At 38.1% G+C, this 23,908-nt stretch overlaps 1 protein-coding gene across 1 annotated transcript in view; it reads right to left on the bottom strand.

Moving 5' to 3' along the window:
• The window catches only part of ARHGAP15 (Rho GTPase activating protein 15), a 320,948-nt gene that overhangs the window by 280,673 nt on the left and 16,367 nt on the right, over positions 1–23,908 (bottom strand). Inside the window, exon 2 of the mRNA XM_062498346.1 lies at positions 23,119–23,298. Coding sequence (XP_062354330.1) covers positions 23,119–23,298 — 180 coding nt within the window. The remainder of the gene's footprint in view (positions 1–23,118; positions 23,299–23,908) is intronic.

The raw sequence follows: 23,908 nt of genomic DNA, 5'->3' as shown, positions 1-23,908 counted from the left end.
TTTGGTAAAATTACAGATGAGTAGTACAGCAATGGTGGAGGAAATATGGAGTAAAAACAGCAGGAATAAAAATGAAATAACAGTCAGAGCATCACTGTTCTTTGCCTCCAAGATCTACGTCTGCAAAACTGCTCTTTGATGTTATGGCTATAAAAGGTAAAAATCAAAGTTAATATAGACATAGAGTAATGATGTATTATCTTTTCATGTCCCCTTTGGATCTTAGAAAAATAAAGACAATAAATGTGAGAACTCAGCTGTGACAGCAAACTGTGTCAGCAACCCTGACCTGAAATTGCACCCCAGAACTAGTCTCAGGGTAAAAGAAAAGCAACATAATATCATTAAAACTTACTAAGTGAATGTGAAAAAAATTCTACAAGAATTGCCTTTACAAAATCACATCCAGCACATACACTACAATCAAAATTATCTCAAAAGCTCTCTCCTGAAAGGACTGTCTTACAGAAAAGCGTAATTAACATTGATGTCACACTCCTGCAAGTCATCCATTGCTGTTTGCCATATAAATACCCTTGTAGAAAATAATATTAATATTCCTAGACAAACGCTCAGTTCTCTCTAGTGGACCCCACATTAGCACATTGCTTTATCCTGCCTACCTAATTCCTCCTTTCATATTTAAATAAGCCAAAAACTCACCTTATGCTACTGCAGAAGCAATTTTTATTTTTGAAGGTTAATCCAACTCAGCAGGATTTAGGGATGGCACTTTTGCTTGGTCGTAGGCATGTTGGCTCAGGCCAGACAGCTGTTTGGACATTCTCCACTGGGAATCTTGCCCTCAACACCCACAGTTGATGCACATACATGGTCTACTGGCTGCCTACTTCCATGCCCATCTGTTCAGATGGCATGGTGCCCACTCACAAGTTCGCTGGATCCTTGCCCTTAGTGTGTAGATGCCAGGCAATGATGGGCTTAGATGGGCAGCCTGCAAAATACTGAAAGTGATCATTTTTTTCCTGTAGGAAGTCCTTCCTCTGCAATAGCACTGAAGCATGGGCACCACATGCTACCCTACACTTAATAACACCTGTGGACATAGATGTGCCAGGAATGGAAAGGGAGGGGGGGAATGTGCTCAGGGGGGAAACACAAAGTGTTTCAAAATGATATGAGAAATTTGCAGGGATTCCTGTGTAAGAATATACTCTCCTTTGCCCATGGCAGTGGAGGTTAACTGGGAACAAAGTGGCTCAAGCATTAGAGCAGTAGAGCCATGGCCATTTTGACCAGAGCACTGCCTGGTTTACCCTGATTCCCACTTCTGATACTCAACTTCCCTTAAAACTACCTTGGGTATTGCACATCACTCAGTAGCCAAAGTGTACAAAACCCAAAACCAGTGTGAACTAAGCCCAGACCTGTCTAAACTTCAACACACATTCTGTATACACCATGCAGCACAAAATATTCCATGGGAAGACATGGCACCAGTAAAGGTAGATAGGAAATCAGTCATTTTAACAAATGTCCATTTTAACTTGTGTCATTGCCCTTTGAAACAACTGAGAAAACTCTACTTGATAACAAAAGATTATTTCAGATAAGAAGTTTCTTTTTTCTTTTTTCCCAAGTCCAGAAATCAACCTTATTGCAGCTATATTAGGACAGAGCAGCAATTTAAAATTAAAATACCATTTTTTCCCTAGTTCAATTAACAGTAAATCAACATACAGCGATAATTTTATTGCTTGAAATAAGCTACTTAAACAATTGATACTTTGTTAACTATTCAAAAAATACATCTTTTATTTACATTTTTACTGAAATTATATCAACTCTGTGCCTGTAAATCCCAAGAAATTTCCAGAAGCCATCTATTCTTTAGTTGCTCTTCATACATTTTGTGGGAGTCAATAGAAAAGTCACAGAGATTCTGCTCTTTGATTAGATGAAATAAACTTTTAGAAGGAGGAGGAAAGGGGAAATCAAATAATGCTCAAGCAGAGAGTATTTCCAGTGCAGTCTTTCAGGAATCCTCCTTTCTAACAATGCTGTGGTGAACAAACCATCAGCCTCACAAACATGCATAGAAAATTAAGAAACTGAGTCACAAATACCCATGAAACATATTGATAAAATTATTCCAACAAGTGCTTTTTTCTCTTTTTTTTCCTTCCCCTTCTCCTCACTGAGTGCACCCCAACAATGCTCCAACAATTTCGGGCACGTGCGAGCAGGCTGGAAAGAGAGATAAATCTACAAGGCTGGATCTGCAGCCTGGCTCAGGGCTCTCATCGAGTCAGCAGTGTGCTGTGCTTGGAGGCACATTTAAGCTGTGTCTAACTTAGTGTTTACTCTGGGGTGACTGGATTTGAGCACGCTGTCCCTACCCCAGAGAATTGTTCGCTGTGCAGAGACATCAGTCTTGTCTTTGAGCATGCTCCACCGAATCACTCATGTGTGGCTGCTTGATCTGTTTGGGTCTGGACATATTGTCAAATCCTTGTGTCCAAGTTTCACGGGAGCAGTGCCGAAAAAGTCCTGGCTTCAGAAAGAAATTAGATTTATACGGAGCACAAGCCAAAATAGTTGCTATGAACATCCGGTGACAAAAATCCAAGAATCGGAATAAAAAGTGGTTTGCTCTGACTCTTGAGCTCAGTTCAACTTCTTTACTCTGAAGGGAAAAAGAAACCACTAAGACCACCTCCTTTCTAGCTTTTAGGCTGCGAATTCCAGACAAAGCAGAGGTGAAACACTGGCTTTTACAATGGAAAGTCCTTTGTTTTTGTCAGTGCAGAAATTTTCACAAAGAACATTTTGTTTAATTGAAAGGAGTATCTTCTAACACAGGTCATGGCTGACAACACCATAGCTAAATCTTATTAAAAACTGTTCAGAGACCAAAATTAGAGACTGTAATACAGAACCACTTGGATACCTGTCAGATTGATAATATCTAGATGACCATCTAACTTGCCACCTGCTCTCCCTTCCCTTTGCACTAATAACCTGAATAAGCTTGTGAATACTTTTCCCCCAGTCCTGTTGGCTCATATTAGTCTTTCCTATCATCAAGACCTGCAATGTCTTTAAAAAGTCAGTTTCGCTTATTAGCATTTTTCAGAGGACCAAATTACAGATGCAGCACAAGAAAGAATTAAGCAAAGTTTTCAAACAGATTTTCCCAGGTGCCATTATAAACATTAACATGAAAGAAAGAGTAATCAAGATAATAACTGATCTACTTTAAGTAGCTTTTTAAGCAAATGGGTAATTTTGCAAAGGTCAATTAGCAGGACGACTCCTTCCTATTAGATTTGACACCATGATATTCAGCTAGGAAAAGAATGAAAATATTTGAAAGCCTAACTTTTCTCCCCTCTTCCTTGGAGATTTCTCAGTTTTACGTTTAATCAGAACCTTGCAGCAAACCAGGTAGGACAGCAGTGATTACGAGTGCTGCTACCCAGCTCAGGGATTCTCCACTTACCATTTGCCTTCATTTCACACAAAAATTAATATCCTAGCATTTTTACCACAACCTGCTGACACAGTAAAACTATGATGATGTAAAGTTTAGGTCTTGGTTGGGGGTTTTTCAAATACCAAAGTTAATTCTTCAAATTTGTATCAGGCTTCAGGATTCTCAATGTGATTCTTTGTCATGCATGTTCCAAGAGAAAAAAAAAAAAGGAAAAACAAAAAGAGAAAGAGAAGTAAAAAATAAAAAGCACAATCTATTTGTGTCTTGGCAAAATTAGAACTACAATTGCAAAACACTGTTCTTCATATTGCTTAAGTGCTATTTCATTATTTGCCCTTCAGAGAGACAGAAACATTTCAAAACATCTACTCCACAAGTTGGGCCATGTCCTGAAGAGAACACTGGGGACAGGGAATATTCCTGATCCAAGCACACTGGACCTCCTGGTGTTACTCCTGTGGCATCACACTGACAGCAAACCACATAATGCTAACACAACAGATAAAGAAATGAAGAAATGGAATTATCCTGTTTGAAACTTCTGAAGTGTCTAGACAGATTGAAAATTGCCCCTGATTTGATTTTCCTAATTCTGTTCTGATAGAAAAAGTCACCTATTGTTCAAAATATTAGAAGAGAATACTCTCAGCAATACAGATCCACTGCCATCCAAGATGTGGGCACTGTATAAAGGCAGCACTTACTCCAGAGAATTAATTTACTTTTGTTAAAAACCCAAAAATTATGCTTCTATATAATTCATTAAAAAATTCAAACAACCAATTAGCAACTCAAGAAAACAAATGGATATTGTTAGAATCTTTGGTGGCACACAAAAACAGGACTTTAACTGCATATTTCAGTGTATATATCATGTTGCACATACATATATACCATACTCTCAGCAAAGTCACAAATATACATCATGTAATGTAACGAAAAAGGTTTTGATTTATCACTTTTGTGCTTGGTTTCTTCCTCTTTCACCCCCAGTTCAGCAAAGGCTTTCAAATAGCACCTGCCACTGGATCACTTTGCTTCTCCACCACATGGCATGGATGAGGAATCAAGATGGCACCGTTTATGAAAACGTTTATATAAATATTTTATCCAAACTATGCTGGATAGGTCTCTCTGATATCTCCCTGGAAGGGACACATTTCTTGTTTGAAGGCATGAAAACATGATGAATTTACCAATTCTCTTGGTAGTTTCCCACTAGTGTTTTGCAAAATGTGCTGTAATTCTCATTTTATTTTTTTTGAGGGGGGGGGTGGGGTGTTGGGGTGGTTCCAACTTTCTGACATTTCATCTTGCATACCCTTTTCCCAATACATTAAAGAACTCTTTGGTGCCCAGTGCTGTCCCACAATGTAGGAAAGAGGGAAATAATTTGCCTTTCAATTTCTGTCAATAATTTAAACATTCTGAGGTCTGTAGGTCCTTCACTGTCAAGACAATTTTCCTAACCTCTTTTATTATTTGTTTTTGCCTCTTCCTTGCATAATCTTCATTATTTTAGAATCACTGTTCTGACTTTCTACTCATCACTGCCGTTGACAGATGTGAGCATTTGCAAATCTCCCTGTTTCATTATCACTCACAATGGTCAGCTCAAACTTCTTGACCTCAAAACACCCACAGAACTACATTTTACAGAAAATCCCAGAACACAGTTCCTAATTCTGGGTGCAACATGCCCTCTTTTCCATATATACATACATTTGGATAAATTTAAATGCACTTTCAGCCATTAAGCCATGCAGATCCCTCTCCACAAGTGCCTTTACCCAGACCTATTTGCCAGTCCATCAGTCTTTGCTTTATTTTCAGATGTTGTTAGGACTGTTCTATTTACTTCTCTATCATGGATAAAAAGAGTGATTAGTGTCAAGCTTAATACTAGTCCCTGGAGAACAACTCTAAAAATTCACCCAGTTGATGATGATTCCCCAGGGACTACTTTCCAAAACGTGTAAATTAATCAGTTCTTAATCCATTTAATGTGTGCTTCACTGATACAGCATATAACTAATATTTAATCAGAATGTCACATACTGTTAAGTCAAATGACTTAAAAAATTTCACTGCACTTCACAAGAATGGCTCCTTTTCCAATCAGACTTGCATCAAAAATAATCCATGTGGTTGATTTTTTGAAAAATTTGTTGTTTGTTCAGTTATGATGATTGACATCAATAATATTCCTTTTTGTTTTTTTTTTTAATTGAACGCTGGTACACTTTTCCATTAATTGACCAAATACTCTTAACAGATAATTTGACTGTAAAATTTTCCAAGTCATGCCATTTTCCCATTCTGAATACTGGAATACTGATTACCCCTTTTTTACAATTTTGTAATTTCCATGACAACTAAATATTTACTGTTTAAGTTAACAGGCATAGACCACCTCAGAAAACTTCATAAGGTTTAGTAAGAGATTTATTTAGCTTTCCTAAAATTTTGCCAGATATTACTAATTTCTTCTGAAATTAACATTCAACATGCTCTTAATCATTAATAGGACAGAAAGATCATAATTGGTTTCTCATAATCAAGCCATGTGCTTATAGGAAAACACCAAACAAACCACAAACACAAAACCCCACAAATATTTATTCATTATTCTGGTTTTTTTTTCTACATCACTTCTATAAACCTCATCATCTTAGCAGTGAGCCCGTAACAGCACGGAATTAAGCTCTTAAAAATAGAGATAAACAAGCTTATTGAAATTATTCCTGTGCACAAAGCTCAGAACTTAAAGAATTTGGAAACCATCGGGAATGCATCAGTTTTGTCCAGCATTGCAAGGCTTTCAGGATTCCCCTCAGGGTACAATACCTGGGGTGAAGTTGGTTGTAGGGAAGGTTTTATGCACATTTTATCATTTGGCTGCTTTTCACTGTGTAAAAGACCTGTCTTAGCCTGTAACAAGTGCCATTACAAAAATCAGTCAGTTAGCCAAAATAACCTTTCTAGCTTGCCACTGCCTAGAGTCAGTGACTACAGATTTATAAATTGTTGAATGCGCAGTACACCTTGGAGATGGTTTTGCTCTATCTGGACACCACAGCTTCCATGTGCTGCATTTTATACAAGTACCTCTTTATCTGTGAGGAAAGTCATCAAATCAAAAATGGGATATTCTCCCTCATTTATACAGGTGCACAAACATCCAGGAAGGCAGAGGCAGGCTGCTGTAATGTGACAAGCTGATTTTCTTAAACACCTTCCAGGTTTAAGCATGTGTGTGCATTACAGTGGAGCATAAGGGAAGATAAATCCACCTAAATTATAATTCCTTCAGTCACTTATTACACATTGCCATAGAAACGAATTCACAAACTATTTTCCATGTGTCTCGAAAAGTATCAAAATTCATCTTAAAATGTTCTACTGTCAGTATACAAAGAGCCATTCGCTTCCCAGCTCAAATATTCAAAATGCTGTCAATGGAGTCTGACCTAAATAAATCCTACTCCAGATTTGAAGATCATGAGATCCATTACACAAAGCCATTCAGGCACAGATAGAGTGGTGGTTGCAAATGTTCAGATAAATTAGCATAAAGTCACATGTATCTCTAATAGGTTAATAAGTACAACCAGTGGGAAGTGAAAATGGTTGTTTGCGTATAGACTACTGTGAGAGTTCATCATTTATGGGAGGATTGCAGACAGAAACGTGTGACAGTGATTTTTCTTCCCCCCTAAATATCATTATTTTAATAATTACTGAAAAATTAAGAGGTAGCCAAACGGTGTAGGTGGAATTTTCTTGAAATGGCTTGGATCTGCTTTGCAAGTGATATTTCTGCGAGCCTAACACCCCCTGTTTTGTAGGTCACACGGATATCTACAGACTGTGCGGATACTGAAGGCGCTTGTCCTTCAGCCTTCTGCCTCACCACATGATTGAGCATCCATATACCTTACAACCATACACCCTGTCGAGTGTTATTCTCTTACATATCACAATTTACCTCGCTTCCTCCACTCAAACATGCAACCAAGCTGAGCAACAAGCTGCTTCAGCTGCCATGTCATTTCAGTTTTTACACATCTTCTCTTTTTATGTGTGCTCTACATCTCCGTGATGTCTCATCTCCCCATTCCACTGCCATAGGCTACGAGTCAGGAACAAAGCTCAGGCTCAATGTCAAACAGAGTGAAAATGGGAAAATATCATAGAAGAGAAAATTAATGGGCACAAACACAGCTCTGAAACTTCCATCCTTGTGGGCTTTGCAACTTTCCATCATTTCTTGGCAAAATATGAAGGAGAAGGGAGTGATAGTATTTCTACAGAAAATGCCTCAGAAAAGGTATTTAGCTAAGGAAAATGCAAGTCCCAGATTTCAAAGTGTAAGAGTTGTGCTTGCATATTCAAAGGTAAGTAATCTGGTAAATGTGCAATCAGTCCCTTTAATTTGAAGAATTAATTTATTTCTACTCACCACCATTTTCCTGCTGTCCCTCTTTCCTTGCCTGACCACCATGGTTTGCCAAGGTTCATGTTTCCAAAAATGCCTCAGCAATAAATAGTCCCAAGTCTGACACACAGGAACAGACCCTGAGGCTGGAATCATGGCTCCTCTGCATGAAGTGAGGTCTTTTTCTCACTTCAATCAGCGAAGTTTCAAGGTGAAACACACACAAAATATCTCTTGTCAACAGGTCACTAGTTATGTCTTTAAAAGAAAAATGCTCCCTTTCAACTTTTCTCACTGACTTTTTTTTTTTCCTATAATAAAAATTTTGGGTTTCAGGGAAATGATGATATTTGCAACCCACATGATAAAAATAATCATAATTAACCACATAACCCCCAAACCCCAATATTTTAAAAATGGTTGCTTCTACCCACAGAGACATGGCTGGCAAAATCCATTGTATGGAATCAAGGTCTTGGATATTATTAGACATTTGATGACTGGGAAATCTAATTTATAGCCTAAGGCTTTTTTAAAAACAGTGATCGTATTTTTCTGCAAAAAATAGAAGTCCCAGGGCTCAATAAAGCAAAGAGAAAACAGGATGCTTCAGTTTTATTCATAAACTGTAAAATTATCTCGGTCCAGAAAATATACTATTGGTCAAAAATCTGTAACTCTCAGGTCCAAATGAGCTATTTTTTTAAAAATAGCACTTCTCTTTTTGCCAGTCACCAAAATCAAACACGAGCATAAATGCTAGTATGTCAAATATTTACACGGGAATTTATTTGGATCCAGGTACTTGATTTATCAGCTAAATTATTTATTCAAGAGGTAACACCATACTTCATGTAACCCCATTTCATACTGTGTGCAAACCTTACCTGAATATATTATGTGCAAGCCCAATAAACCTTTTCACTTATCAATTCCAGTCCTTCATCTTTTCGCTGTTTGAAACATATAATTTATTTTTTGTACTAACATGCCATAACTGAGCTTACTGCAAACTGTATACATACTTTTTAATATCTTTCAGATGAGCAAACCAGAGTCAAAATATAAATGTTTTTTTTTTTCTTTTTTTTGTGGATGGGGGGTGGTGAATTCATTCATGATGCATTTTCAGTCTGTTTATTAAGTAATCATATCTGGGTACAAGTGTCAACACAATTTAGGTTTTGAATAATGTGAAGCAGATAACCTCAATTAACAAGTAATTAGAGTCATTTTCCTATTAAGCAGTTTCCCTAATTGTTTTTGAAACCTGGAACTAAAATTGTAATAAATATTAAGCGGCCAAAACATGTCCCTGCATTAGTTTAATCCAGGCTCTTCCAGTGGAGCCTGGGAAAAAAGGCAGCAGAAATAATGGCTGATTCCTCACGAGATACTGAGAGAAGAGGGAAATATTTTGTAGCTGTGGACTCTTCATAGTGTACTCTTCTGTTGTTTTGGGTTTTTTATTGATATTATTCCCTTTTCCTCTCTCTTTTCACCCCCGTGATTTCATATATGAACTATTAACATATGGAGTGTTTGACTTAATCATTGCTGTGGATTGACCAGAGCTCATCAGGGAAAAGCCATCCCCCAGTGAACACAGAGGGTGTGATCTCAGCTGAACTACATTTTATAGTAACACAAATTAATTTGATCCCTTACACTCTACCTTGTCAGCACACCGTGCCTCTCTTTATGTAAAATAATAAACATCAACCTTTTTTTCAACATAAATTAGTGTGTTTGCTGCTGGTCATGAAAAAAAAAAAAAAGTCTTTCACTTGAATATCAGTCTTTAAAGAGCTGCCAGTCCTATCCAAAGTGCAACAAATGACCTTAGAGAACATAAAAAATTCACATGTATTTCTCTATACTACATAGTCTCATGGAAAACACCTAGGTTGCACTCTGTATGCCACATCCAAAAATGGGGGAAAATAATTTTCTAGTTGAAAACAAGAAAGATCCAGCAGCTGCTCCTCACCCTAAGCCAAAACAAACAAGTGAACTAAAAACTAACAGAAAAGCTATGCAAAAATCCCAGGGAGAAAAAAAAACAAAACAAAACAAAAAAAAAAAAAAAAAAAAAAAAAAACAAAAAAAAAAATAAAAAGACCAAAACCAAACAAACAAACCAAACAGAAAAGAAAAAGAACAAGTGCAATAATATGGGGCTGCCCCATTCCTGGGTGTGTCCAAGACCAGGCTGGATGGAGCTCAGAGCAACCTGATCTGGTGGAAGGTGTCCCAGGGGATGGAACTGGATGAGCTTTATGGTCCCTTCAACTCAAACCATTCCCTGGTTTCATGATTCTATTCTCTTCACCCACAAACTCCAGCCCAAGCCAGAGCCCCCCGTCCTGCTGTTACATTTATCACAATTTCAGCTGCTAGGAGATCCCTTTTCACCTGGAGGTGAGGAAAGAGATGGAATTCTCATAGGCCATGAAGGAACCAAGGTACCTGAGCCTACTCAAAAATTGTCTTGGTGCAATTCTAACGAGACTTCACCCTCCACCCTACAAACACTTGGTTGTTGTCTTTATGTCTACAGGAAATTTCGCCAGCCTTGGAAGAGTATGAGATTTCTATTTACTCAATTTTTTTACAAAATTTCAATAAAGCAGTAAATCAAAACCAGACCCCTCAAAATAAAAATTAAAAACCTTAAGAAGACAGCCTGAGAAATTCCAGGAAAAACTGGCAGCTACAGAAGGACATGATCTGTCCAGAAGGAATACAAACATTTAAATAACTTGCTGGAAATTAGACTTTGTGAAAAATACCATTGATTCCTTTCAAGTCATTTTATTAAAAGGTCTATTAATGCTTGGCTTGCACTTTGTGGCCATGAGAGATGTTGGAGCAAAGAGCTATCAAAGGTGGCTATCAAAGTTGGGTTTTTTCCATTTAACTTTCCCTAACTATTAAGCCGCTCATTTTGTGGAGACAATCATTAGTGTCTTTAATGTGAAACAAAGCTTCTGGATAAGAGCTGCTAGCTGAAGATCAATATGAAAGATATCATTTCAGTTACAGCTTTAATAACTGTAACAATAGGGAGCCTGGCATTGCAGGCTTTATGCATTAATGTAATTTAGCATCTACCAGGTACAAATCTTATCGAACATTACCAGTGGTTGCATTGGGATTTTCTAGGTAAGAGAACTGTGTGATAAATGGGAAGTATTTGAAAGGTAAACTTTCATGTAATCAGGCTCATCTGTCATAAAAACATGAAAGAATTTACATGAAGTGAAATAAATAAACCAAAAAAGATTCTGGGAAAGGGATGGGCATTTTTAAGCAACTAGGGTTTCATGTGCTCAGAGTGCTCTAGGATGTCTCTCTTGTTTGTACCAACAAAAATATGACCCACAAAACTGGAGGATTAGGAATTTCAGCAAATTCAGTGCAACTAAAGGTTTTCTGCAAACCACCATACATAAAAAACCAAAAGTACCTGGATGTGCAGTCAGCTATACCCCAAAAGTGATGAGGAGCTTTTCCCCTGGCTGCCAACAAAGCAACAGCACAAGAGACCAGGAGCACAACCCTTCCTCCAGCCACAGTTCACAGGTCCGCCCAGCAAATCTACCTTTCCCACCCCATTTCTTCCTGCCCACCTGTCCACAAATCCCTCTGCTCCCTACTTGCTCCATGTTTTTTACATTGGGCCCCACTGCCCCAACCTTTTCCAGGTTTTTGAGATTTTCATGGTGGAGTCAGCCTTAGTCTTCTGCAACAGTTTATCTACAGCCATGTTATTTCTTTTCCCACCTCTCCAATTTCTTGATTAAAATACAATTAAAAAAAACAAAATTCAAAACTCTCCCCAGCTCCAAGGGGGGACGGGGAGGACGGGTGGGGGGGGGAGGGGTGAAATAAATAAGTAAATAAATAAATAAAAACAAGGAAAGAAAATCAGGCCTGAAAAAGTTAAACCACAAATTTTTGATCTTCCCTGCAAAGTTATTCTTAAAACCTGATACAACAAATTGGCAGTTCTTTAAACAATTTGTTCAACATGTGTCCAAATGTCTTCAGGTTTTAGTGCTTACAGGTGGCTACTTTAGATTTACACTTTAATTTTGAGAAAGATCTAAACTGGGAACACTGAATTTTCAGTTTATCATTTGCTGATAAAAAATGGAAAGCTCAAAGTTAAAGTAGCCAACTACTGGAAAGAGTTGGCACCTGGCATTTTAATTTTTAAACATTTGGGAGTTTTGTGTAATGAGGTTATAAAGCAAGAGTCTGACTTCAGGACCACAATCAAGAAGAATGAGCTCTTAAGGATGACAGAATCACTGATGGGAAGCTCAGTTGGTCCAAAATCCAGGTTTGGTCCAAATAAACAAACAAAAGTTTGGATGCTTGTCTGGATTTTCTACCTGCCTTGGGGCTAGAGGTGTCATGAGAACAGATTCTCTCATCACAGCTGCAGCACTTCCAGTCCTGGCCACGGATGAAGTATCCAGGAGAACAATCTTTCTTACAGAGCTCTGGGGCAGGGGAGGGAAGTAAGGGAAAATAGGATGGGGATTTCGCATTCTTTCAAATTTGATTCCAAAAGTGGGGGAAGATCTAGAGATTAGAAAGGAAAGCACATTTTTTACTCTACTTGGGTTTTGGCTGTAGTCTTCAGCACCACTTTTTACTTCAAGTGACAGAGTACATGAAAGCTCAGAGAGTCAATAATCACAAAAAGTAAGATGTAACTGCTTCTAAAGTTTGGACATATCCAGTACTTTCCTAAAATGTCAAATGTAACCTAGTTGCATTGGTCTATGACATGTAAGTAAAAAAAAAAAAAAAAACAGATTTTTGTTTTTTTTAATAGGCTTTATATTGAGAGATCAAGCTCTTTCTTCCTCTCAAGGTGTTTGGTTCTGGTCCATTTGAAGGGGGAAGTTTCAATCTAGCTGTGCCATGGCTGTGTGTCTATGAAGGCACACTTTCAACTACAAAATTATGGATGATAAAGACCTATTTCTATTAAGGCTATGAATCTCACCAACCAGGAAATCAAACAGAAAATAAAATATTGCCGTGTTAACTTGACAGGATCAGATCCAAAAAAAAAAAAAAAAAAATTTAAAAAAAAAAAAACACCACAAAACCAAAAACCAAAGGTTGACTTCAAAGACAATTTGATCTGATTTAGGGCAGGAAAATGCTGCTCTCAACTATTAGTCTAAGAATAGGCACGTTGCCTAACAGGGATTCTCTTGTCTGTTTTAAAACCCCTTCTCAGTGCATTAAACAACATTTATTAAGTGTGTGCATACACAGTGCAATAGCACATGTATTTGGGGCATGCACACAATAATTTGATCCCCATTTCATCTCATTGGTACTGCAAATATTTCACTGCAGTAATAAAAACAAACAAAAACCATCCTGGTTCTTTACCTCTCCCGTCACGTTGCATTGGGTCACTCGGTGCCACATGATGTGATATCATGGAGCTCAATGCAAGGAGACACATGTCCCTTCTCATTGGAAATTTAAAGAAATGGAGCTTACTTTTCCCCTGTGGGAAGCTATGCAGGTCAGGTGCCCAAGACTAGCTATGGGAGGTTTGATATAATCTCAGTTTCAGTACCTACATATTTCAAATCTGACAGCATTTTTGAAAGGAAATGTGTTAGATGCCACAATTCAACTGTAACACAGTATTTAATAATGATAGTGTAAAAGGAATATAATTCCACATCTTATGTTCCCTGTCACAGCTTGCACTGACACAGATTTCCAGAGAGACTCCTTTAAACAACACTTTTTAAGCATACTTTTTGAAATATACAGTATGGAACACAAAGACCCTCAGAGAAACCTAATGCCACTGAGAGCACAGGGGTATAGAATCAAGGGAAGAGAACTGATTAATGATGAAGCCAAAATAAGGCTTTTTTGGATGAAAAATAGTGAAACAGTTAACCATAGAGAATACAGATAAGGAAAATGTACAGGACCTGGGGCCAAGTTCTCCTCTCAGTTACACTAGCATAATTGTGGAATAATTCTGTTTTAATTAATAGAGTTAATATGATGAGAATGGAATTATCTACATAAAGAGCATGATTGAAACATAACAGTTGAACCAGCTTTGAGGCAGCCTCTTTAATGTGTGGAAAAGGAATGTACATTCTCCACAGTCCTGCTTCACAGGTAGAGAAACAGAAAAAAAAGGACTAAAAAAAAATATTTTTGGCAGGCAAAAGTCCAGGCTGGGACAAGGGAAACATGACAAATTCCAGTGCAGGTCCTTCTCCACATGGTTGCAAAAAATAAATACAACTGAATGCTATCTTGGAAGCGAAATGAAATTATGTATATAAAATTATCTTGCTAACATCATGGCATGTTGCTATCTCATTCCTGAATCAAAATGATTAAACTTTGGTGTGTTGGTCTGTTTAGCATCATGATGGCAACTTTGGTGTCATTAACATGTCTGTATATTTCCATTACACTTCTCACAAGAGTTAAACAATTTAAAATTAGAAGCCTGAGGAGTAGAATCAGCAGAGATTTTATTAAATAAATTTTTCCTACTGGCAAAAAACACGTGGATATAAGGTATGGACTCTGAAATGATGGTAATGCAAAAGCACTGGGATCACTGAAATTTGAATCAGATGTTAAAGTAGAGAAAGTAATATTATTTGGAGGGTTCTGGTTAGTTCAAACCTTATGTCCAAATTTTCTTAGTCTGCTGCACTGCCTTACTAGGACAGCTCAAAGGCTACACTCTGCAGTTTTGGAGTAAGCAAGTTTTGAGTTAACAAACTCTTGATTCAACTCCATGATGGCTCTTTGGGTTTGAACAAGGTAGCGTGAAGGAAAGAAACATTTAGAGTTCTTAGAGCTCACCTCATTTCACCATATTCACACATTTCTGATGGAAAGAACGCAGAGGGCTGTCTCTTACTCCTTCTTCCTGCTGAGGTCCTGTTGGTTCCACAGCCCCGTCCCCAGTTATCAGTGAGAAATTACAACCTCAGTCTGTGCCTGCTCGCTGCTCTTAAACAAGACATCACATTTTACATGATGTGGACAAAAATTGGCACTGGCATGAATTTCCACTGTTCTATAAATGATAAAATCAATAATTACTAATTAAGAAACTCCTATTTACACCTCGTCTTTCCCTGTGTTCTGCAAAGAACTACCAACCCTACCTTGGAAGATAGTTTTTTGAGTGTTTCTCTATCTATTTTATCTTACCTATCAGTGTCTCAGTGTTAACAAATGAGAGTGGGAACTCTAGCCAAATATTTTAAAGGGTGAGCTCAGGGTTCCTGGTCCTGCCCTAAGCAGTGACACCACAAAGCCCCAGACCCTTGAGAAGAACCAGCACTGCCACCTCATGTCTCCACAGCTCCTGCCAGCATCAGACACTAAAAGGGCTGTTAAGAGATTAAAAGAAAATATAGAACAAACGAAGTCAAGCATGGGTTTTAGAGGGTAAACTAAATAATATTTTCATAACCAAGTTTTCATTTTTCCCCCTTAAGACATGCATTACAAAATAGAGGTGTCTCATCTGAAAAGAAAAAAAAAAAACTCTTTAGGTTTTTTTTACCCTTTTTCAGATATCCTATCAGCTTAAAAATATGTTTATGCATATCTACACCAAGCTTTCTATGAAACTCAAACGGATTCATAGACTTTGAGGAATGCATTGATCTTCTCATAAACCACCCAAACTGTAGAAAACTCTATTAATGATAAAGCAAATGTTACATTTTTTTTCACAAGATGTTAGGAAAACAACCTGGGGGGGGGGGGGGGGGCGTTATTCATAGAGAGGAGGCAAAACTTTCCAACTGTGATTCAGTTCGGAGATATTTTAATATTGAACATCCCTTCAAATAATTCCATTTTCAAGCGGCGGATGATGGGAACGCCAAAGTTTTAGAGCCAACAGCTCTTCTAGCTAACATCTCCCCTGTATTTGAAGAGGGGGAAAAAATAAAAAGGGGAAGGAAAAGAGTGGTGGTGGCGGTGGTGGTGGGGGGGAAGGAGTTTGTGGCGGGGTGCGGGTCCGTGGGATGGCCGCTCCAGCTGCGATCCCTGGTGCTGCTCTGCCCCCTGGTGCTGCCGCGGCCGCAGAGCAGCCGCCCGCGGAGCATCCCCCGCTGTCACTTCTCGCTTCTCCGCCAAGTTCAAGGTCAGTGCCTAGCTATTTTCAGCTCATCTCTTCTTGATCCATGCAGAGAAATGACAAGGTAACGTGATTTGGGGTCAGCTGTATTACAGGAACCGTTACATAAACGGAGAAAGTGGAAATCAATCCCGGCTGACAGTGTCTTCGGGATAATCAGCGCTCACTCCATGCCGCTGTCAGCTCTCCTGCATCAAACACCATGTTACTTCTGTCACATCTCCTTAACAAAACCAGAGTCTCACTTTTGGCAAAGTAAATAAATATTTCGCTCGGGCTTGCATTTGATTCATTGTTTAGAGAACTTTAACACTTTGGACTTGCAAAGAGTCTCCATTTGGAGGAGAAAAGACAGCTTACCCTGTCAGGTCCATTACTGCCTGCAAAGGGCGCTGGCAAAGATACAGTCGACTCTTATGAAACAACCCCATTCCTCATATTTTGTGCTTGATTTCTTTAAGCAGACGATTGTCCTCCAAATCTCCGTCACCGAGCCGACCTCGGCTTCCCAAAGTGCTTCACCTAACCCACGGTCCCCCTGACCCCAGCCACATCACAGCTCTTCCCCTAACGTTCTAGGACACCTTCCCTCAATTTGTCTGATTATTATTACTTCATCTGAACCATTTCCTCCCCTAAGCAGACATCTTCCCTAACGCAGAATTATGAACATATCATTTCACAAGATGTGCCGCGTTAGCCGCGTCTCGGTGACAGCACATGGTGCGTCGGTTTAGGGGGAGAGCAGCGATTCCATCCCACCCACCTTGTGCTCCCATGGAACTGCCAAGCCCGCCGAGCTCCGCCGAAGAACAATTTGCCATAATATTAGTTGTCAGTAAATTCAAAGAACGGAACTCCTAAAGCTATAAAATGGATTAGAAGCAATTTTAAAAAGAATTAACAAACTAGAGTAAGAGTATACTGTCAACAAACAAATGCTTCATCATAGCACTGTAATTTGGAATTTTAATTACCCCTCTGCTTCTGTAACAAAACAATGTCTGAACTGGCAGCCATTTGAATCTCTCACAGGTCATTGAGCATTCTAGTTAATTACTCTATGAATAGCCTGTTTTTCTCCCCTCTGGAAACACGTTTCTAATGGCAGTCAAGGTCTGACAAATGTGTCATCTACATAATTAGCTAGGAAGCAACACAAAACATTAAACATGCTTTGTGCCGACAACTATCAAAACATTTCATTTGTTGTCAATTATTCATTACTTTGTAGGTTCTGAAGGGGTTGTTATTATGAAAATAAGTCCAGATGCTAACAAGGTTAGAGTTTTTTATTCAAATTAGTAATCAGAGGACTAACTTTAAAAAATGTGTCTTGTGTACGTTTATGGCAGCGTTCAATCAGCACTAAATTATAAACGAATTTAGCTAAGTTCAAGTGAAAATAGCCATGGCAGAGCACATACACTAATTTGTGGAGTTGCAGCTCTCTTTGAAGTTTTAGGATCTAAGCTGAAGTAGTAAACTTTCAGAACCTTTGGCAAGACTAATTTGTGCTTGGTAAATAGAGTAAAGATTTTCACAGCGTGAGTTAATGTAAGATTAGAAAAAAAAAAGGAAAAAAAATGGAGGTTTTTGAACCTTTTTTCTACCCTTCTGTCACACAGAGTAAAAGTCAAAATCAGCAATTCTGACTCATATAATATCTTGTCTGAATTTCAGTTTGGCTTAACAAGGAAGCCAAACCAGTTACATTCACCACTCCCTTAATAGAGCTGAAATGAATTTATCCTCGCTTTCAAGAAGAAATAGGTGCTGTTTATTTCCTTTTCCTGTGTTCTCATTACGATGCTGCCTGTCAAGCTACGCAGATGAAATGGTACAGTTGAAACTGTGGGGAGGAGAAATAAATAGAGAATTGAACAATAAAATTAACTTCTTCCTTTTTAGCCAGGACTGTTTTGGCCGAAGTGCTATGATGTAAATATACAGTAAAGAATACATTCTCAGAGGGCATATTTAAGAAAATGGAAATAAAAAAAATATTATTCACAGAAGCAAAAGGCTTGTACTGAGCCTGAAAACAGACCTGTACACAAAATACTGGTCCTGTAAAAAGGTTGGAAGGGAAACCTGAGAAAAGTCACTTACTGGAGATAAGATGAGCCCTAAAATAGGCTCCTGCATTAATATTCTACTTTCAGCCTTTAAGTCAGAGGAGTTTATGGTATGGAGAACACACATGAGCACATAGGGGCACATCTGTGCAGGCTGAGGGCCTCTGCCCCAGAGCCAGAGCAGCTCCTCAGGTAGGGAGCAAGGGACACAGGCACTGAAATGATGAAAAACTGGAGCCAAGGGCTGAAGGAGACAGTCTGTGAGCACGACACTCAGCAGAGAGCAGATCTACATTTTCAAAGCACAAAACCAGTCAGAATACAGTAAGGGGACATATGACACACTTCATTTCTCATTTTCCTGGCCTGGAAAGGAGAATGACTAACCTCACTAAACAGATTTGTTTTCTTTTAGCAATTTTCATGTTCAAAAAGTGAAACTGGACTGTGTTTGTGGACCCACTGCTTTCATACCTACCCTGAAATACTTGGAGCAAACAAAGTGTAAGCTTGCATTTATTAACAATTCCCACCCTTGTCATGGGAAGCTCATATATTTTTCTTTATCTGTCCCAGTGCTATTACATGATTTGTGTACACCTTGAAGGGAACACAGCATTTTTCTTTTATAGAGGCAAACGTGGTTGCATCTGTAACAGATCAGTGTATGATGATAAAATTTGCAGACAATAAAGCCTGGACAGTCACTATTAGATCACAGTAAAGAGGATATTTTTCAAAACTACATCAGGAGAAGGTTTGCTGCTTTCTCCTCCAAGAAAAAGAGTAAACTGGGGGAAGAACAAAAAAAGAACTATCCTCAAAAACTTTCCCTAAATAAACTATACTATAAAAGAAGCTCTGATGATCACGCAGAGATTGAAATAATCCCTTTTTAAGCTAAAACTACCCATAGCAATGAAACAGAAAATACTCTAAAAGAGGGCTGGAGACTGTCTTGTAATTAACATTAAACAGATAACATATTTACGAGGAAGTCAAAATATTTTGGAAGCCGATAATCCTGTAAGCCTTAACATGGTATAAAAACAACAAATAAATGCAAAGTGTTACTGTTACACATGCCTGCCTGATCAATGGTTTTCACATATTGATCTATAAATGGAGTTGACAGTCTGTGTTGGCTGCACATTTTCCAAGCAGCTCTATTTTTGTACAAAACCAATACGGGCAATTACCTTTGTTTGAGATGCCAAGTCTTATCAATTCAATGTGATTTAGTGTCATTTTAATTAAATATCAGGATCTACTTCAGGACAATCTATACAAACAAAGCCTCAAACTTGACTATAAGCTTGATTTGAAGTAAACATGTACAAGCCCTGCAATTTCAAAATATGGCTCAAAAACTCTGCTAAACAGAAGGTTTATATTTTTAGCAAATTTATTTCTGTCTTTTTGGCTAGCCATAACTTTGGCAAGTGTTCTATGATCACAGGAGTAAGAAACAAAAGAAGATTGCTTCCCATTTCTCTGATAGTGAAGATAAATAAATATTAGGGAGATAAATAAACCTACCAGTTTGTTTAACCTAATCAGAGAAAGCTCTAATACATTAACATTTTGGAATGTCTAAATAGGTTCTAATTCTTAATATAGACACCAATAAAAAAGACATTTCATTGTTTGAAGTCGTTCTGAATGAAGCAAAATGCACTTCCCTGGGGTTTAAGAGATGAAAATAGCAAATATTAATTTATATTGCTAGTTCAGACGCTCCCATTAAGCACAGAAAGAGCCCTCACTTGCCACAGTCTGTGTCCAGCTTCATGATTTGTGCTCTTCAGACTCTACATTAATATCAATTCCAACCTTTGCACAAAGCTCAGGCATTTCCATTGAAATAAATAACATAAACCCCCAATAGTCTCTTGCATGTTTAGCTCCTGCCTCCACATTTGCATCTGCAGCACTATAAAATGCACACGTGCATATGGCCCTACTGATGTATGATGCACATCCTTCCCTGTCACACCACGGAAAATAATCTGTCCACCTTCAAAAGTATAGCCCCAGGTGTGTTTACAAGCACCACGGCACATGCTTCAGAATGCAGCAAATCCCTCAGAGAAAATTAGGCATTTTTCTCCTCTATCAATCACCACTCATCGTTCTACCTTTGTGCCTGGTTTGCACCCTTTACCGTCCAGAGTGGGCATTTCCTCTTTCCAAATAAGTTTCAGAAATCTATGTTTCTACTGATTGTTCAAAACATGCCAAAAGCTGATTGCCCTAATCCAGTAAAGTCAGTAACTTTTGCGTAAATTGAGTAAAAAGGATTTGACCCATTTATTAATAGAACAGAGTATATTGCACACACCAAACATGGACAGCAAAAGGGCAGTATGAAAACCTTTATTCAGCTGCTTCTAGGTTTATAAAAGAAAAATCTCTCCAATAATCGGACAAAAATATTCAGTCAATGCAAAATAGAAAATAAACATAATCAATGGGTGCCTCATGGGTTATATCCATCATCTAAACAGAGGCAGACCGTGAAAACAGAAAATTTCAAAATGGAAAGATGAGGATAAATCCTTTTTTTCTCCAAGCACAAAATAATTAGCTTTGATTAATATTCTAGTAATATGTGTCTTTTAGCAAGGGTCTGTGTAAATGCAAAGTTGAAGACTGTGTAGAAAAGTGCAATGGGAAGAGTGTCCTTATTTTTAAAACAATATTATTAAATTTATATATATGCAGCTACATGTGTGTGTCAGTTGGACCCTTCTTTTTCAAGACTCTTGGAAGGATAGAAGATACTCCCCTGCATTACTTTCCCCCAAATCCTTCACAAGTCACATGCCCAGATATGTCAGCACACGGCTGATTCACACAATTAGTATTTCACTGTTCCTTTAACTCACTGCATTTAAAGCCCACAGTTGAAAGCATTTGGATCCTTAGGAATTTTGCTCTTACTCTGGGCATTAGCAAACAACTTTAAGAGGCTTATTTAAGTAAATACGCCCCAACACTTTCAGCCTGTCAATATCTAGTCAGAAAATTCTGCATGGCAAAAAGAGATGAAAAGAATTGAAACAGAAAGGAAATTAGTAGCATGGCAAGCTTTCAATCTATTATGTCGGAGCCAAGTTTGCTTGGTAAAATGACATATACTCGGTAAAATTCTGCTTTTATGTAATTAGCTACTAAACAAATGTAACACAAAGCAACTTCCCAGCTCCCAGCCAATGAACATATATTGCACCTGGTGTGGTTGTTGGGATATGGCAGTGAATATTTAGGTCTAATTTAACTTTTTAGAGCCTTTGCTCTGTAACAGTCCAGCATACTATCCCCCAAACTAAAGTTATGTAACAAGGTAATATCAACAATGAGAAACTGCATGATAAAATCCTGCCCAAAAGTGAAAAATGCTAATTTTGTCTCATTTAGCAGCTGGATACAGAAATGCTCATTAGTTTTAAGAGGGTTAATCCTTTTAACTTTTGCATATTGATATGCCAATTATGCCTAATTGTACAAGAGGCATCAGTCAAGGTAATAGTGCATAAACACATGAAAGTTATTAAGTACATCCCAACATGTAATAAAGTAGGTGTTAATTGGTAGCTGAGTTCTGCAGGCTATTGAGGTGGATAATTCATTGAGAGATGGATCACTTGTAATTTCTCTACATAATTCCTTTTGCAGTCTCATGCTGTGATGTTTTCATGCTTGTCAAAAACAACTGCAGCCTAGTGCCTTTTGTTAAACACAGCCAATAAAATGTTAGGCACCATTAAATATACTTAACTTTTAAACTTTTTCAAAGGTACAGTTCTTCCTGGTATTACATTACAGTATTCCCAGTAAATTATTCTAAGCAGTGTTCCAAGTTTTTTGGTCGAGGAGTATTGCAAGTCAGACAAAAGAGGGAAACACGTGCAGTGTGTCTGAGGCAAAGAATAAAATTTAAATAAGTGGCAAATGAGTATCTTATCAGCTGCTAAGAGCTAAACAGATTTTTCACTCTAGAATAACATATTTCTAAATAAGTCTAAATTTTGAGGTTTAATTTTGAGTAAAAAGGAAAGGGAATACTGAAGGTCTTGTGGATTTCCTCCATTTAACAACCTTGTCAAAAAGCTGAATATTTCATAGGAATCCATTACAACAACAGCAAAAAAATAATGGTTGGCGTGGTTGTGAGAAGTGGCTGATATCTGGGACTCTGTCCCCAGCTAACAGAGTTTTCCCCCTCATTTGCTTTCTCTGAGAACAAAATGGATCTGGTGTCCAAAAAGTGGCTAACATTGCATAAATAATTTTGTAACATCATATGGCCTCAGCTGCAAGTTGCCACCATTACGGAAGAAAATTAACCAGGGGAGACTCATACCAATCAGTTTGTTTAGCAGCTCACAAGGAGTACAGGGGCAGGGAGATGCAACTGGCAGTAGAGTTCATCACTAACTATTTAATGAAAAAAATATGCTAATGGATAAAAAAAAGACTCAACTCCCTTGCTTCTGTTAACTGTCAAAATAATAGCATAAGTTCAGTGTCTGAATTTTGGACAATGCATTTAGGCTTATACTAAGACTTATTTTTGCTACAAAGTTGCTCTTTATTTGCAGTTTGAAATTTCCATTTGTTTTCTTCTGTCTGCTTTTGAAATTTGCCTTTTCAGAAACTGACATGTGTCTGAAACCAGAAGTGTTATCCTCCACTTACTTAAGCCTTACTGTTACAACTGAGAGCTGAAATGCTGAGTAGATGTTAGAATCATGGCCACCAAAGACAAATTCAGTATTTCAAGAAGGAAAATTCCAATTCTAGGCATTTCAATGCTTAGAGATACTCTTAAAAATGTATTAGTGAATTTAAATCCCTCTTTTCAAAGGATGATATTGGAACCAGTGTCTTAAGATACATAAAATAATTCCATAGACTTTAAAAATTTGGAAGACTCAGAAAATATTAGGAGTGTTTTACTTACAGGCTCGGTGACTTTCACATTCTCAGAGAGAATCATAGATTTGCTTTGGCTCAGCCTGTCATGGTGACTGTTGGTATTTTTGATCCTCATTTGAACAGCCCCCGTGCTATGGTGGGAAGGATTAGACTTTTCAGAGGCTGTATCAGAAGCTGAAGACCTTTCCATGGTTGCTGGGTTGACCTGAAGAATGTAAAATAAGAGCATTAATCCAGGGACTTTTCATACAAAAAAACTATCAATGCCAGGTCTGTGTCACTGCAGGCGGGAGAAGAAAGTGAGTTATCTTGCTGGCAAGATCTTGATCATCTTTGAACACCAGGATAACTATCAGCTGTGTCAACCTGTAGTTTCATTATTGTCCTTATCGCTCACCCATCCAAAATGCCTTGGAAGAGTTAGTTTATGTAAAAGATTATCCTTATCTCAAAAGCCATTCTCCTCCATGGTGTAATCTCCCTGCAAGCCTCTGCCACATCCAGCTGGCAGCCACTCCACTTTGTCTTTGGCCCTGCTCACAGGACACATTTTAAATCTTGCAAAGGGAAAGGACATGCTGTGAAGCCAATTAACATATCTTACCTCCACAGTCCCACACGGGCAAGCTACAAGTGCACCGCAGGGCCACGCTGCAACCCTGCTAGTGTTCTAGAGCCAAACCTGGAGCTAATAAAATAGCTCTTAATTTTTACAATTCTACCAACAGGATGGATGAGATTTTTGTTTCTCCATCCATTTTTAAAATCTGAAATTGAGAAATGGCTGAGCTCTCAAGCCCTTGGATGGGGAGTGG

This window comes from Cinclus cinclus, chromosome 9, assembly GCF_963662255.1.
Source record: "Cinclus cinclus chromosome 9, bCinCin1.1, whole genome shotgun sequence".
NCBI lineage: Eukaryota > Metazoa > Chordata > Aves > Passeriformes > Cinclidae > Cinclus > Cinclus cinclus.
The sequence above is the reverse complement of the archived record's forward strand: the minus strand, read 5'-3'. Positions and strand labels throughout refer to the sequence as shown.